Source organism: Notolepis coatsorum, assembly GCF_963971535.1.
Source record: "Notolepis coatsorum genome assembly, chromosome: 10".
NCBI lineage: Eukaryota > Metazoa > Chordata > Actinopteri > Aulopiformes > Paralepididae > Notolepis > Notolepis coatsorum.
Genome location: NC_140174.1, coordinates 11766841 through 11784254, shown reverse-complemented (window position 1 = coordinate 11784254; position 17414 = coordinate 11766841). Strand labels below are relative to the sequence as shown.

General features: G+C 41.9%; 1 protein-coding gene across 4 annotated transcripts in view; it reads right to left on the bottom strand.

Annotated features, from left to right (window-relative positions):
• The window catches only part of luc7l (LUC7-like), a 31986-nt gene extending 15740 nt beyond the window's left edge, over window positions 1-16246 (bottom strand). Inside the window, exons 1-5 of one of the 4 annotated variants that reach the window (XM_084323698.1) lie at window positions 16047-16176; window positions 14621-14694; window positions 12949-13043; window positions 12738-12836; window positions 4628-4738 (exon numbers count right to left, since the gene is read on the bottom strand). In XM_084323698.1, coding sequence (XP_084179824.1) covers window positions 4628-4738; window positions 12738-12833 — 207 coding nt within the window. In that variant the 5' untranslated portion in view covers window positions 12834-12836; window positions 12949-13043; window positions 14621-14694; window positions 16047-16176. Of the gene's footprint in view, window positions 1-4627; window positions 4739-12701; window positions 12837-12948; window positions 13044-14199; window positions 14243-14620; window positions 14695-16046 lie in introns of those variants that run through there. The other 3 variants (XM_084323697.1, XM_084323695.1, XM_084323696.1) reach the window with 3 other exon arrangements.
• Window positions 16247-17414: the final 1168 nt, after the last annotated feature.

The following is a 17414-nucleotide window of genomic DNA, read 5'->3' as shown; positions in this document are numbered from 1 at the left end:
CTAGGGACGCACCGATACCATATGTCTTTCACCGCCATGATACCGATCCCAAAGCCCAGACTTTCAGTATCGCTCAGTGTCATTGTAGCAAATTCGGGGGGGGGCAGCCGGGAAGCAAACCTTTAGTTGACCAATTAGCGCCGTCGTGGTCTGGGTGATGCGGGTGAATACGCTACAATCAACCATTGGCTTGTGTCCTTTGGACAAGAGATTATCGAGATATCCATTATGCCGGGACCAGACGACACATTTCAGATTTTGGCGCGTTATGAGCTACTTTGCCGACCTCTAGCAGCTAGGGTGTGAATTATTTTTAATACAATGTATAAAGCCCTATTGTTGCCTGTCGATTGCCGTTTCAGGCGACAAATACCGTTCAGCGGTTCTCGAGTTACATGCCGATGCCAGCTATGGACCCAGCTATGTTTTTCTACAACTAAAGTTCAGACCTATGTTACTGTATTTCATTAGTGCTAAAAGTGATCTCTTTATTGTATCAGAAACTTCAGAATGTTATCTTTCAAAAGAGACCAGGCTTATGCATGTGCTATAAGTATAAAGTATAGTATTGGTTTGCAAAAAGAGTATGCAATCCTCAAACGAAAACAAAAAAGGCCACTTTTTGGGGCGCCTGTTAACACATTCGGCACCAGACTTGAGATATCCTGGGTTAACTCGCAAGCGGTTGGGCACCAAGACCCGAGATTTCTCGGGTTTTGGTCGTTTATTCAATATTTTTATTCATCCACGGACCTCTGTATTGCATAGGGAATGAGTCTGAGGTCGCCAAATGGCAATACCGGCCGCATCTCGCTAGACGGCGGTATCGAGCACCCTTTGTACCCTTCTATCTTCGCCTGTGGGATGGCCAAACGTCTCCGGTTTCATGTTTCCTTGTCGGGCTAGGGCAGCCATTCTGCCGGTTCCATTGAAGCGCGTCAAATATTCCCGATCCATGTGTTGTGGTGGATTATGCCGTGGGCCAAATGGACATTGGATATACCAGATGGCAATCAAACAATTAGAATATTATTTTTGGAATACTCCCGATCACAGGTAAGAATGATCTGACGTAAATTTTTGCTTGATCCTCCAATGCTTTTACACCGATCGGGCTGATAACCGTTTTTAGTGTTCAATACGAATGCTGTTACTGACGATCAAATAATCAGAAATGATGCCCCCCCCCCCTTTCATGCATTCATGATGGAACATAATACCTATGATAGAGATTTGATTTCGAGATAATAGCGTATACAGGCAATAAATGCCAATGTTTATAGTGGAATCGACGTATACGGCTATAACTCAGCATTGCATGAATTACCCTAGACCGCTCTAAAACCATACTTATATTCACCACGGTATAACACAGGAAGGTAATGATGGAAAAATGTATTCTTTTTCACATATTGAACGATAGATATTTGATGTCAAATGGGCCATAGTATTGTATCCATAGCTATAATATAGAATATAATATAGCCCTGCAAACAAGGTGATTTAGATACCAGGCCTATAAATGGCCTTATTATAGCCAACTTGCACATCTATGGATCGGGCCAAATCTCCTCTTTAAAATGGCAGAGTTCAATTTGGATTTAGTATCTCCAGGCGTGCACTGAAGAACCGTGAATGAAATCTACTGTATGTACAGTTCCATTCTTATAATGGATATGGCTCCGCCATTTTGGATCGGATTGAAACAGGGATTGTTGCTAAATGTTCATAGAAGGTAGACACACTAACTGCGCTCCAATCTATGCCAATAACGTTCAGTTTTGTGATAGAGAATCCCATTTTTATTTTTTAAACATACAGAAGTAATTTGCTTGCAGGAAGCTGGAATCGGCTGGGAAAGGTAATTTTCTAAATGTCAACGCTCATTGAGAGCTCTGGATGACATCTCCTCATACGACTACAACTGGCGATGCGCCGCTAATTCGAAATGGCGGATATTCGCTAGATTAGTAAAATATTACATAAACTAAAATCTCACTAATAACACTTTAACACTTTGATTGCCACGCAGTATGCCCATCATTATACCCAGTCTGCCACCGCTGTAAGCCTATGGAGATGTTTACCTTCTTTGCAGGGCTATAACTTTTTAAATATTATAGCTATATTGACATTACTATGGCCCATTCAACATCGGGTATCTATCGTTCCGGATGTGGGAACGTTATATTTTTTCATTCATACATTGTTGTGTTAATACCGTCGAGAATATAAGTATGTTTTAAGCTTTTCTGCTGTAATTCCAAAAACGCGAGTTATAGGCCCTGAAGCATATGATAGATTATCGATTGGCGTTTCTTTCCTATACACGCTATATTAAAATTTCAAATGTATATGATCGGTATACATCAGGGAGGGACAACTGGCGGTCCGTGGGCCGCATGCGGCCTTCACCGACGCTCCATGCAGCCCCAGGCCAATATCCGAATATTAATAAATTGTTTTCAGCTGTTAAATACACACCGGTAGATCGCAGGCTGATTTCAAGTAGACCGTGAGATAATTTTTATATAACATCGAGTATATGTTGTCACGTCGCGACTGAGATGAGGCTTGCTTTAGCGCAGAGCTTTCCTCTCATTTCATTATAGACACAGACCAGCACGGACCTTCAATGACATGCAATATAATTGACGCGAGCAATGGGCTAACGTTAGCTGCTAACTAAGTTATCCCATAACTAGGCTAAGCTAACTAGCGTTAGCCGCTAACCCTGGAAACGCTCAAAGCGGACTCCACGACACCAGTTCCATTCGTGAGGAAAGCGGGTGGGTTATATTGACAAGGCTTGACAACAGAGGTTCAAAGATAACTTCATATTTATTAGTTATTCGTTTCTTTATATCGGGCATCCAGTTTCCATCTCCATGTGTTCAACTGTTCATGTGTTGACATTCGAGTGTGACATCATCGCCTACGGCAGCTTCCACGCTCAAAACGCAAACCTAAAACAAAACCCGGGGGGGGGGGGGGGGGGGCTGGCTCTCCTTTCCTTTCACAAAAAGGAATTCATTATTCTGATGAGTATTGCACTTGGCTACTTGTTTACTTTTGTAGTGTTCAGATAACACTAATAACACTGAAATGCATGTTATGGATATGAAGCACTAAGGAATGTTTTGTTTAGTAGCAGGATAAAAGTTTATACATTTAACAAAATCATTTATTATTGCACTTTTGATTTACTGTTGTAGTGAAATGCAGCAGGAATTAGGGATGCACCGAAATTTCGGCCACCGAAAGAGTTTTTTCACCGAAAATATATCACAGAAACAACCTGTGTTTGTTTAACGCGTGTTGTTGTGATGATGTCATCAAAACGCGGATTCAGTCATTACATGCTCGCTGTGAGCTCTTCAGTCCTGCGTGATACTCCTCTTGGGACTCCGGAGTCGCGCTGTTTCTATGTAAACTCTGCGCGCAACAAGTCCAATAAATGCATCTTTAACATGCTTTATCCTTATTTACTATATGCCCGTCGCGGTTAATCACCGAGTGATCTAATATGCATATTATTCAGAGCGAGAGGGGGAGGGATTGTGTTTCTCTCATTGACGCCGTCTGTCGCGCGAAGTCAAGAGAGCACGTTCATCTGGGGACTAGAAAGTCTCTCTCTCTCTCTCTCATTGATAACTTTATTAACAGATTGCAGAATGGGTACAATACAGTACAGCTAACCAGAGAAAGACTTTCGTCTCGTTTACATCAGGGTCCCCCATTTTCAATTAATCAGGACATATATGACATACAGATAGACAGTACTGCTACATCTATACATTTATGACATACCAGATTTGCAAATACAGTACTGTTTGTGATACAAAAAGACCCATAATAGTGATTATTTATTATTTAAGTTTTGCCATAATCATATATTTTTCCATAATCAGGTAACTGAACAACATTGGTAAAAAAAATCTATTCTATGAATCATTTTCGGCCTTTCGGCATTCGGCCAACTGTTTCCTATTTTCGGTATCGGTTTCGGCCAAGAATTTCCCATTCGGTGCATCCCTAGCAGGAATGCTGCTTTGTGTTTGTTGAGCAGTGGGCTTTAAGTTCATACATTTATTTTAATAGAAGCCTTAATTATAATGCCATTATAATTATAGTACTGCCATACTACATGAGGGTTAACCTTTTACTATCACACTACCGACTTGATAGTAAAGGGTTAACCTTCTGTAGTGTGGCAGTGAAAGGGTTGAGGTTAGATCCTAATATGAAAAACGATGTGATTTGCCTTACCTTGATCTCGTCTATTTTATGCTTGTTTTATACTTATTTTATGTCTGCACTTTATGCAGCTCTTGATCTGCCAATTTTGTGCTCATTTTATGCCCGTCTTTTTTATTTACTGCCGTGAAGCACTTTCAGCTGCAATTCCTGTATGAAAGGTGCTATACAAATAAAGGTGTATTATTATTACATGGTGTAATCTGATCGCGGCATTAGAGAGAGATCCAACACGCTTCTATGGTTGTTGGGTGTCGGATTTTAGTATCGGATTCTTTTAACCTGGTGTCAGACTGATGTCCCGTACTGTGTATTGATGCATCCCTAAACAACAACAACAACAACAACAACAAGGCTCTCCTGCCCTCACCTTGGCTGCCACCTCGGCGCTGATCTCCTCCTGGGTCTCTGCCAGGCGCTTCTTCGCCAGCTCGGTTCTCCGGTCACAGTCAGCGATGAAGGACTCCAGATGATCCACAGCCTGGAGGGAAACAGCAAAGATTCAAAAAGTTGGGACTACCAGCAAAAATTTAGGAGCACCCACCAAAATGTAAGGAGCACCAACAATATATATGTAATATATATTTTTATTGATACAAAAACAACAATATAACAGTACTGTAATGCAGTAAAACAGTGAAAGTACCCTTAAACTATAGTATAGTGTAGACCTAGTAGTGTAGCCTATAGTGTAGACTAGGAATGTGCCGGTATGACATTTTGAGGGTACGATAACCATGGTAAAAAATACCACGGTTTCACTGTATTCGGTACATTAAAAAATCCGCCTTTGAACAAAACGTATTACAGTGCACAATAAGCTTTTCTGTAAGTGTGAACTGTCTGACCACTTTCAAACTAAGTACAGAATATAAAATACTTCCAAATAAACGTTCATGATTATGTAGGCTACATGTCAAAAGGTCATTTTGCTAATGTAATCTACTTGCAAAGATGTATGTTATATAGCCTAGTACTATTCTTACTGGATTAAACTTTGGATTCATCTTTTGTGGTGGCTCAACATAATTCACACACGGAACTATGTGTTGGGGATAAGGGTTCCGCACGGACCATATTGTTTGTTACATTGCTGTCGGCAAACTAGCTCAGTGTTGACGTTGAGTTGATGTTAGCTGGCTACCCAAATCCACAACAGCCAGGCAGCCAACCGTACAAAATACAGTCTCAGCCAATCACATTGATTTGTACAGTTAGTTAGCTCCACTCCATTGTAACCTCGTTCCCAGTTGTCTCCTCCGTGAGCACAACAGCTAGCTAACGTTAGCAACAGCTGCAAAAAATAACGCCAATGATGTTATGAGCTATCAGTAGCTAGCCAGCTAGATAACGTTAGACAACGCCTTGTGTATTAAACTAAAGTAAATAGTTTCCTGGGCCATTGTTTAATGCTTCAGTGGTGTTGAAAGAGGAGCTGCACGCTTGCTATCTCCGGTGTGAATGAGACGGGTCTGTGAGGGGGAGGGCACTGCGAGCGGCGTGTGCGCGTCAACAAGAGGAGGGGGGGGGCACCAGAACAATTATTTGCACTCTCACGAATGCTCCCAATTATATTTTGAGGTTGCACAGATAAAGATTTCTGTCGCATATGCGACCAATTTGGTAACAATTTCGAGCCCTGTATGTGTCTATTCATTCTGTTTAAACCAATGGGGTTTTTCTTCACAGTAGCAGATAAAGCTTAATATTATAGTATTAAAACTGAGTTTTAATACTAATACTAATTTTATCAGATTAATCACTTTATTCAAATTGAGGATTTAGTTTGAGGATACTTTTTTTTTTTTTTCTTCATTATTAAAAACGAAGGTTCGAACGTCCGTTCGAAAAACCCTGACGAAGTTCGAAGCCCAAAAACAGGCTTCGGGCTCAGCCCTAGTATAAACCACCTACTGGTGTTGAGATTAAACTCCCTCTGGACTCACTGTATATAAACCACCTACTGGTGTTGAGATTAAACTCCCTCTGGACTCACTGTATATAAACCACCTACTGGTGTTGAGGTTGTCACTCAGAACACATAGCTGCTTTACCTTTACAAGGTGTCTACAGGTTAAGTTCAATTTAAGACTTTATTTTTTATTTTATTTGAGCATTTTTACAGCTTTATTGGTCACGCAGGACTGACAGAGGAGAGGACGAACGGGAGGAGAGGTGGGGAGGACATGCGACAAATAACGACGGGAGCTGGGATCGAACTCGGGTCGGCCGCGTAGGTGCGCGAGGCACTATGGTATGCGCCACGAGGGCGCCCCAATTTAAGACTTTTTAAATTTGTATTTGAACATCAGCTCTCGGATAGCCAAATGGGTTTTCGCAAAAGAAAAATGAACAAGAGATGCAATCTGCCAACTCAGAATCATTGGTGAAAAATCGATAGACCAACAGAAGAAGCTGTATATTTGCTTCATCGATTTCACAAAGGCCTTCGACAGAGTTGAACATACAACATTGATGATTCAGTTTCTGACCGAAGAATAATTGCCAACTTATGCTGGAGGCAGAAGGCTAATGTTAGAATAGGAAAGAAGAAAACAAGAGACTTCCCTGTGGAGAAGGGTGTAAGACAAGGATGTATCTCGTCCCCTGTACTCTAATATGTACAGTGAATCACTGATGAAAAAAGGTCTGAGGAGGGAAAGGAGTAAAACTTGGCGAAGAGAACATCACCAATATAAGATACGCTGATGACACCGCTAGTCTGTAACTGTCAAGAAGATCTACAGGACATGATGAATAAGCTGAATGTCGAATGCAAAAACTATGGAATGTCGCTAAACACAAAGAAAACTAAAGTAATGATCATTGAAAAAACACCAGGAACTGTTTGTAAAATACAGGTGGATGGAGAAAAACTTGAACAAGTGAAGGAGTACATGTACCTTGGAAGCTGGATCAGTGAAGGTGGAAGAGCTAACATGGACATTAAGAGAAGAACCGGAATTGCAAAGGGCGCATTCTGGAACCATAAGGAATTATTGAGACAAAACATAAGTTGGAAAACGAAGACCAGGATTTTGGAAATGTATGTTATGTCAGTCTTTTCATATGGAGCAGAAGCATGGACGGACGCTGAATGAGGATGATACTCTTTTGAAATGTGGACGCTGAGGAAGATGTTGAAGATAACATGGAAGGATAAGAATGAGGAGGTACTGAGAAGAGCGTGTATGCAAGGAGGACAGCTGCTGGAGAGGTTGAAAAAGAAAGATGGAGTTGTGCAGGCATGTTCTGAGAGGATCCAGCGGGGAGATGTTCAAGAAGGTGGTGATGGGGAAGGTGGATGGAAAGAGAGCAAGTGGAAGACCAAGAAGAGGCTGGGTAGACGACGTCTGTGATTGGAGCGGAGTGAGAGGCGGAGTCACGGAGTTGGAGAGAAGAAGTTGGAATGGGTTGGAGAGTGATAGGCAACCTTCAGAACAAAGAAGCCACCTGATGATGATGATTTACAATGACATACATGGCACAGATAAAACAAAAAGACCACAACAATGTGACTTGTGGGCTTTTCTCCCTTATTCATAATGTAACATCATGTTCGAATTGACAGTGTAGTTAAGAAGGCAGGGCAACGCCTCTACTACCTTAGGCGCCTAAGGAAGTTCCAAGTGAGTCAGAAGATCCTTAAGAACTTCTACTCATGCACAATAGAGAACATCCTGACTGGTAACATCACCTCCTGGTTTGGGAATAGCACGGCACAAGACCGTAGCAGACTACAGAGAGTGGCCCGTTCAGCCGAACGCACAATTGGAGGTGGGCTTCCCACTCTCCAGGACATTTACAACAAGCGGGTTGTAGGGGCAAGGCTAAGAGAATAATCAAAGACTCTAGCCATCCAAATAACTGCCTCTTTGAACTGCTGTGGTCAGGCAAGCGATACCGGAGTCTCATGGCCAGTACAGAGAGACTCAGAAGGAGCTTCTATCCCCAGGCCATCAGGATGCTCAACGACAATCACACTATGTAACAACAAAACATCAACTACACTCACAGCACACGCATCCACACGTACACACTCACTTTAAATAAACGTGCACCGTAACACCCACTTTACTCACTTTATATTTATTGGTAAAAGAGATTTGCACTACAATTCATACCTCATTGCACCTTACCCTAAGTTGTACCTCATCCCATTTCTGCATTGTACTGTAACTCACTGTTACTCTTTATTGTATATATGTATATTGACTGAACACTTTTTGTTTACATACTTTTGACTTTCTATTTTATACTTTTTATCTATTTTTATCTAGCTAGCACACTCCCAGGAGCCCATACAGAAAAAGCATTCCATGGAAAAGTATTCTGTATTTTACTATGACAACTAATAAAGAAACTTGAACTTCCATCCCTCCCAATTTGTAGTGTTGTTAAATTATATTCAACACATATCGACCCAGATTTCTCCTCGTTCCCTCAATATGTGTAAAATATTCCATGTCATATTTCCTCCACTAAACCAGACCACTGTTCCTTGGTAGGTGGGTCTGGCTATTTTCCAAACGGGAGTCTAGTTTAAAATAATGAGGTGTAAGTTTAGACTAATTTTACAGAGCTGTAATGGAGGTTGCTGTTCCGCCGGTCACCACTAGGTGCTCCCCTATAATAAGGAATGGAAAAGCCTGTACCTTGTGGACTGAAGATTGTGCTTCATAATAAGCACGGTATGCAACTAGGCTGCAAGAGAGTAAAGACTGGTAGAGTAAAGACTGGTAGAGAGAGTAAAGACTGGTAGACTAGAGAGAGTAAAGACTGCAGTCTTTCTTTACTCTCTACCAGTCTTTACTCTCTACTTTCTCTACCAGTCTTTACTCTCTCTACCAGTCTTTACTCTCTCTACCTCTAAAGAGTGTAACGACTGGTATGTCTGTGTAGGCCAAACTTGGCCTGCAGGCGCCAAAATGGGTGGGGCTATAATCTTACCAACAGTTGGGTTTCACCCAAAATACACACCTAGGTTTACACACAATCTCAGTGAGGGGCTAAAATACACACCTAGGTAGGGCTGGACGTGGACGGTATGGTCTAAAATGTATATCACGGTATATTTTGAAGCATAGGCGGTAACGGTATATTCATTCATCTTAACATTTCTATATAAATGCTTCTGAAGGGGTAAAACACTGGTATGGCAGCTATTACTGTACTCTTGTATTACTAGGACAGATTTCACATAGTACAGAGGTATTTTAAGAACATTTATTGTGCAAAACTGCAATAGAAAAATGCAAAACCTTTTCTCAAGTTACCTTTCAAGTGTCTGCGGAAATTAATATTTTGACACTGTTGAAACGGAAATAATAAAATGATTCTGTTACAGCTGCTGAGCTATATACTATAGCTAATGTCCATCAATATCTTCTTTTTGAATGAAATAGGTTCAAGAATCGAATCAGGATTGTTAGCAGAGAGAGAGAGGGAGGGAGGGAGGGAGTGAGAGAGTGAAGGAGGTGGGGACAGACTCAGCAACGCTACATCGACCCCACGTCTTGCTTCCTCATACTCTGCCTCTACTGCTCGTATTTGGCAGGCACACCATAAAAAACCAATGACAGCCATGAAGGCAATCGCAAAATGGCGGTGTGGTTCCATATTGTTGAGCTGTCAAAATATTTACTACAAGGATACAGGCGGGATTTTCCCTGTCCAATAGAATGAATGGCCTGGGCGACTGATCTGTCCAATAGATGAACGACTTGGCGACTGCATGTCCTTTGTTTACAAATTAGGTTCGCTCCAAAAAGGGCAGTGTGAACGCAAACCAAAATCAAATTATGTATCATTTTCACATTTGGTCCACCAGAAAGTCTGGACTATCCACAGACTTTCAGATGTGAACACGGCCGTAGTACATTTTCCAGGTTTTCCATGACTGGAAATGTAGTCTTTGAATTTCCAGGTTTTCCAGGACAAGTGGGAACCCCGTACGTACTATGCTGCTTCAAGTACCTGGGGGTCCACATCTCAGAGGACCTGACATGGACAACACACATAGTCTCAGTCGTAAATAAGGCGAAGCAGCGCCTCTACCACCTGAGACAGTTAAGGAAGTTCAGACAGAGTATCGGGGAAGATACTCCAGTCCTTCTACTCCGGAGCTGTAGAGAGCATCTTGACTGGAAACATCACTGCCTGGTATGGAAACAGCACGGCACAGGACAAGAAGACCCTACAGAGAGTGGTACGCTCAGCTGAGCGTACTACGGGTATTGCACTACCACCCCTGCAGGTCTTATATAACAAGAGGTGCAAATCCAGAGCCTGCAGGATAATGAAAGACCCTCACCACCTAGTGTTGTCAAAAATATCGGACGTATCGATACATATCGATACTGAATATTTAAAACGGCTTCGATACTCATTTCCCGAAGTACCGATACTTTCTGCAGTATCGGTACCAGCTGGCGAGTGTTCTACCGCAAGTTGTTGACGCGCTGTTCAGAGCGCTCAGTACGCTTGCCCCCCCGGCTCCTCCGAGTCCAGCCCTCCCCCTCACAGAGTCACAGAGATCCGTCTTCAGTTAGTAAACAAACATTTTAGCTGAAGATGGTAAATGCAGAGCCTCCGCAACTTGTGCTTGTGGATAAAGAAAACAGCACAAGTGCTGTTTGGAGGTACTTCGGGTTTCAAGTAAACAACGAAGGACAAGCTACAAATGCCCCAATGCTATTTGCAAGCGGTGTTAGAGCAGTGCCAGCGCCGATCTCCATAAATAAATGAAAGAGGTTCGTGACAGCTGCTCTTTCAACGTCACTGTGACTGAAGCATTAAACCATTAACTCTAGTTTAATACATGATACGTTGTCTACTGATGGCGCGCCGCATAATATCAACAGCTGATTCGTTGTAACGTTACAGCTACCAGCTAACGTTAGCTACTGCTAGCGCCGTTAGCTTAGCTGGCTACTTTTATAATTACTGCATGGAAACGGAGTAACGTTAACGTTTAAACGTTATGTCGAGGTCATACAATACTACAGTCGACATAAGGTTAACGTTACCCCGTTTCCATCAAGTGTTTAAATAGCAGCAATCTTGTTGAAAATGTAACGTTACTAAAATGCTCCGAGCATAGCCTCTCTCTCTCTCTACTGCTAGCCGTTAGCTCCGTTAGCTTAGCTGGCCACTTTTATAACTACTGCATGGAAACGGAGTAACGTTAACATTTAAACGTTATGTCGAGGTCATACAATACTACAGTCGACATAAGGTTAACGTTGCCCCGTTTCCGTCAAGTGTTTAAATAGCAGCAATCTTGTTGAAAATGTAACGTTACTAAAATGCTCCGAGCATAGCCTCCCTCTCCCCCCCTCTCTCTCGTTATCTTTAAATAAAAATCAAAACTGTTACTAACTGTAATACAAACAGTTCAGTTTGTCAGGTACATGCAACACAGATTACAGTGTTTACATCTGTCTGCTTGAGAAAATACCATGTTCTGCATTTGCAATAAAAGATTGAATTGAGATGAACAGTTATTTTTAAATGTGTGATCTAAAGATAAACAAAGGGTTTTAAAATTGTTATATTTATCTTCTCTTATAGTACCAGAGAGAAGCTAAATTTGAAGCTAAATGTTTAAAAAATATATATATATATATTTATTTTTTGATATCGAAATAATATCGAAGTATCGATACTTTAAGGTATCGTATCGAAGTCGAAATTCCAGTATCGTGACAACATTATCACCACCCCAACAACAGCCTGTTCAAGCTGCTGCTGTCAGGCAAACGCCTGCGAACACCAGCAACTAGGACTGAGAGACTTCGGCTCAGCTTCTTTCCCCAGGCCATCAGAGTCTTGAACACTGAACTCTCCACATACAAGCACACATGAGCACACACACAACACACACACTGTACCCGCTCACACACTAGCAGTCACTTTAACATGAACACACACACACATATGCTGCACACGCTCACACTATGGTCACTTTACACAATGAAAGGGCACTTTAAAAACAAGAACAGGAGTGGTTCTTGTATAGTAAATAGATGGATAGCAAGCTAGCATAAGGACACATAGTATAACTGTAGATTGTATAGTATAGCATTGTATAGTAGTGTACATAAGACCCAGTGCCCCATCCGTAGCTAACAGTGTATTGCACTATCACAGGACCTAGCATGTCTTACCATGCTTTTGAAAAACTCATGTACATATGTATTGTATGTACAAATGTCGCATTCTCATCCATTGGATTCTTATTATTGTATTACTATACTATGCACAATCGTTGCGGGCAAGACCCCCCGCATTTCACTGTATAATTGTATGCCGTGACAAATAAAACTCTTGACTTGACTGATCGCATGCAGGAAGCTTAAAAGCAAGAAACTGCTATGTCCATTTCAACTGACTGGCTGTAAAATACATCAGAATAATAAAAAAGTAAAGAAATTTGAATTTACATTTTTCAAGAACGGCATATGATGAAGGTCACTCACATCGAGCTCAAAGAACAGATCTCTGTCCTTGGAGGCGATTTCGTAATCCGCCCGCAGAGCCAGGTCGTGAATCTTCACACACTCCCCCAGGTCCATGCGCTAGAAGAATAACAGACATGAGGGATCACGTTAAAGAGATCAGATGCATTTTAACCGCCCCCTCCAGACGACTGTATAGCGGCTCCGAGGGTCCAGACGGCGAAGCACTTACGGTTCCGGAGAGGATGTCGTGCGGACAGCAGTTCAGCAGGTGGCTCTTGCAGACCCGCTCGTCGGAGAACTTGACCCGCTGCCGCGTCTCGTCTCCTGGAACAGTCCAAGAGAAACAACAGCCAATGAGAACGACCTCACATACTCGTCAGCCAATGAGAACGACCTCACATTACTCGTCAGCCAATGAGAACGTCCTCACATACTCGTCAGCGGGAGGCGAGGTATCCAATGTTCTCCCTACTTCAGTGACGGTGTCTGTGCTAACGGCTAGAAGAAGGAGCCGGAAGTGGGACAACGTCGCTACGGGCCACGTCTCTTTATGCGAAACAGCTGGAATAGTTACTGGGGGGGGGGGGCGTCGGAATCCTGTTTCTCGTGGCAAATGACTGCAGTTTTGCACTAAATCTCTACAATTTTTTTTTGCATTTTGTACATTGTATACAAAACAATAGTGTTTGGTCTTTAATAATGACCATTTGCTTCTTTTCTTTTTTTTACTGTATGAAGCACAATCTCAGGAGGCTCATACAGAACCTAGCATTTCACTGTACATGTACCGTATATATGTGACAAATAAAACAAAACTTGACAATTTAACTATCCAATTTACCTGCGATAAGCTAAATATGCCTGTACTTTATCTGGCTAACAATAGCACAGCAGTGTGGACTACGGAAACGGCGCGACGGGTGGCCGGGCTGGTGGGTGGTATTTCCTCGCCAGGGTTGCCGGCTTTGCCGCTCACCTTACCCCCCAGCTTTTCTACATGAATAATGTAGGTTCTACTCATATTTACATGTTGATGATATAATAAGGCTCAGTGTGCATTTCCACTCAGTGACTCGAGTCATGGAATTATGCTAGGGCTACATGAGGGGGTAGGTCCATGACGTGACTAATGTTGGGGGGGGAATATGGCTGCAGGCATGTTCTTCTAATTAGCTGAGGGGAACAGGTTCGATGAGGCTACGCTTTAAAAGACTCACGACATCTCTCGGCGTGTTACTGCGAAGGCTGTAACTTTCTGACTACAAGAGGAAGAAAAAAGAAGGAAAAAAAATACCTTACTTTATTTACAAAACTGTGATAAAGAAATGCAAACATTTCAGAAGATTTCGCTCCAGCCAAGAATTGGGACATTGAGAAAAGGAAAATGGAAACACAAAAAATACAAAAATGGAAAAACCAAAAGGAAAAAATAAAAAAAAGTTCGTTTAATACACACTGCGATCTGCACCACATACTGTACCCATCTGCATCTTCAAGACCTCAGCTGCAGAATTTTAAACCCGCTGCAGAAAAGTATAAATGGGAACAGTTTTCTTGCCCATACCTGTAGTAAGAAGTTGGGAGTGATATACACAAGTCAGATTGTAAATGATCTGTGCAAAAGCTTTCGTTTTCGATTGATGGCTAATACCGTCTTCTGACGACAAGACGTCTTAATAGGAACATTGAGATTAAAACGCCTCCTCTGGATTCAACGCGACCAGGCGTCTTAGCTCAGGCTGCATATACACTACTCCAAATCGTAGGGCTATATATCCTAGTGCCACTGAAGATGTATCCATTGTTGTAATTATTTAAAAATAGGCTACAACAACTTCCGGAAGGCAAACAAATTGTTTGGATATTCATCATAACAGCTTTAAAAATCATGTGTGACTCACGGCTCGATGGACATGTGGCTTTTCTGCAACTCCATTTGCAGATTGATGTAGGCTGGCAAAGATACACACTGAACCTTTATGAATAAAATAAAGGGGCCACAATTGTTCAGTTTGTATGCAACATATGTATGGGAAGAATTTGATATTCATCTCAACACACACAAACACACCCGCCCACAAACGCACTCAACCACAAATTCACTCTTACTCGTTTTTTTCTTTTCTTTTTAAGTCGAATTATTCAATCCAACGAATAAGCCACTGACAGATCTAATTATTTTTGCATCAGATGTCAGGATGAACCTCAGATGTCATGGATGAACCTCTTGTTTTTATTTTGCAAGTTGGTTAGGTTTCCAATGAGGTGTTGTTGCCTGTTCACCGCCAGAGACTTGACAGGTCATCTTTTTTTAATGTTTGTGTCCAAATAGCTGAACTGAACTGAAGGCTACTTACTGATTTAGGCCTAGTAGGTGTTGCATGTGAAAGAAAGAGACAATGAATATACAATTAATTCTTGTTACAATTAAAATATAAGGGTTGTTAAATGGCCTATATTAAAAAAAATACGCTAGACTAAATGTTTGGATGATTCAATCTCCGTTTCATTCCATTTATTAGGTTTTACCTGACCATTTTAAATGTGTCAAGCAGCTGAAAACATTCATGACCATGATGTAGATCACTACTTTAGATCCATTGACATTGAGATTTACTACGTCAACGTGTTACACCGTACCTAACATTACTCGTTTTTAGAGATTCTGCCATATTTACGTGGCATGAAAACGGAAGAATCCAAGAAATTCAGCGCAGAAATGCAGACGAATCGAATAGTCAAGTTGAATTGCCAGGTCCTAAAACCAAAGCTTTAAGGATATCTTTTATTTTTAGAGCATTAACTCTTTGGAATAACCTGCCTCAAAACCTCTGCTGCAGTAGATTCACTTTTTAAAATAATCTTAAATTGTTTCTAAATTGTTTTTAACACTGTAAAGTAATTTTGTTTTTGTTTTACAATGTAATGTAATTTTAGCTATCTTAATTGTTACAGTAGTTTCATTATGCATTGTGTGTACTGACTTAATAATTTTGTTTTTGCAATAATAATTGTTTTTGTATGTTTTTTGTGTGTGTGTGGACCCCAGGAAGACTAGCTGGTTGCTATAGCACCAGCTAATGGGGATCCCTAATCAAATCAAAGTTAGCTACAGTCAGTGTGGATACAAACATTAAAAATCCAAAAAACCGACATGAGAAGTGTCTAGCTGGACCTATAAAGTGTCATACAGCGGTCTGTAGTCCATCCATTCATGCAATGTTTTGTTCCATCACACAAGCGAGCCTTCTCTGCACTCAGGCTCCATCTTTGCTAGCTAGTAGTGTAGCTAGCTGTTAGCTCAGCTAGCATTCTGCTGCAACTCACCATCCCTCGCAGTCCCCATGAGTTGGTCGAGCAAAGCTCTCATTTGAGCTTGGGCAGACATTGCCGTGGCCGTGGGTCTCTCTTCGACGCGTCTTTGTGAAATTCGATCGACTGGCTGCGATTTTCTTCGTATTTTATATGGAATATTATGATAAAAAATGCACACTTCTTCCAAACAACAACGGCGCTCGTAGCGTCGACTCGCCAACTTCCGTTTGTTAATTTTTGGGGGGAAGTGACGACACACGTCCTGTTTGTTCAGGGCGTTTCAATAGGGTCCAGCTGCAGCGCCGGAGAATCCTCTCTCACTGGGCAAGCCTGTGGCAGCCACGAACCTGCGCTGTTATATATCGTATGAATGAAAACTTGAATGAATGAATGAAAACTTTTTTTTTTTTATTTAACAGATTGCAGAATGGGTACAATACAGTACGGCTCAGTATAGCTTACGCTCTGCACTCTAGTGGAACCCTATCCCTTATCCGGGGCGCGTGTAGCTGTTCCGCAACAGTAAGTGACTTCCGGGGTAGGCCTGATTGGCCCCGACAGGCACGTGACGCGCAACTTTCTCTGCCGCGCGGCAGAGCTTGCGGAATGATGTAACCGTCCAAATCCGCTATGACTCTCATTCAGCGCTTTAGCTCACCTCGCAGAGCAGCGGTCCTGCGATCCTGCGGTCCGTTGTTGACGAGTTCGAATCCCATCGAATTTATTTTTTTTAACGTGATTTTTTTTTAACGTGTATTCTTTCGCCGGTTAAGGTTAGGCATGGTTAAGGTTAAGGTTAGGCATTGTTTCGGAGTTGGTTAAGGTTAGAACGGTTAAGTTTAGGCGCTGTTAAGGAGCTGGTTAAGGTTAGAGTTTGTGTTAGAGAATGGCAATATTCTTTCTATGGTTAAGGTTAGGCATGGTTAAGGTTAAGGTTAAGGTTAGGCATTGTTTCGGAGTTGGTTAAGGTTAGAACGGTTAAGTTTAGGCGCTGTTAAGGAGCTGGTTAAGGTTAGAGTTTGTGTTAGAGAATGGCAATAGACAGCCTATTTCCGCGCGACAGCTCTCAGCAGCCTCGTTGCGCGTCCTGAGTTTGCCGCGTCACGTGCCTGTCGGGGCCAATCAGGCCTACCCGGAAGTCACTTACTGTTGCGGAACCGGTACACGCATCCGGCGTGGACCTTCCTACAGGTCGCCTAGAGCGCCACCCAGAGGGGGGCGCCAAAAAAAAAAAAAAAAAAAACCCTTTTTTTTTTTTTTTTTTTTTTTTTTTCTCTGTGCAGTTTTGGCGCCCCCCTCTATATCTGCAACCATTATTTTTACATAAAAAAAATTCTAACATAAGGGAAAATGAGCCAAAAATCTAAAACGGTCGGTCGG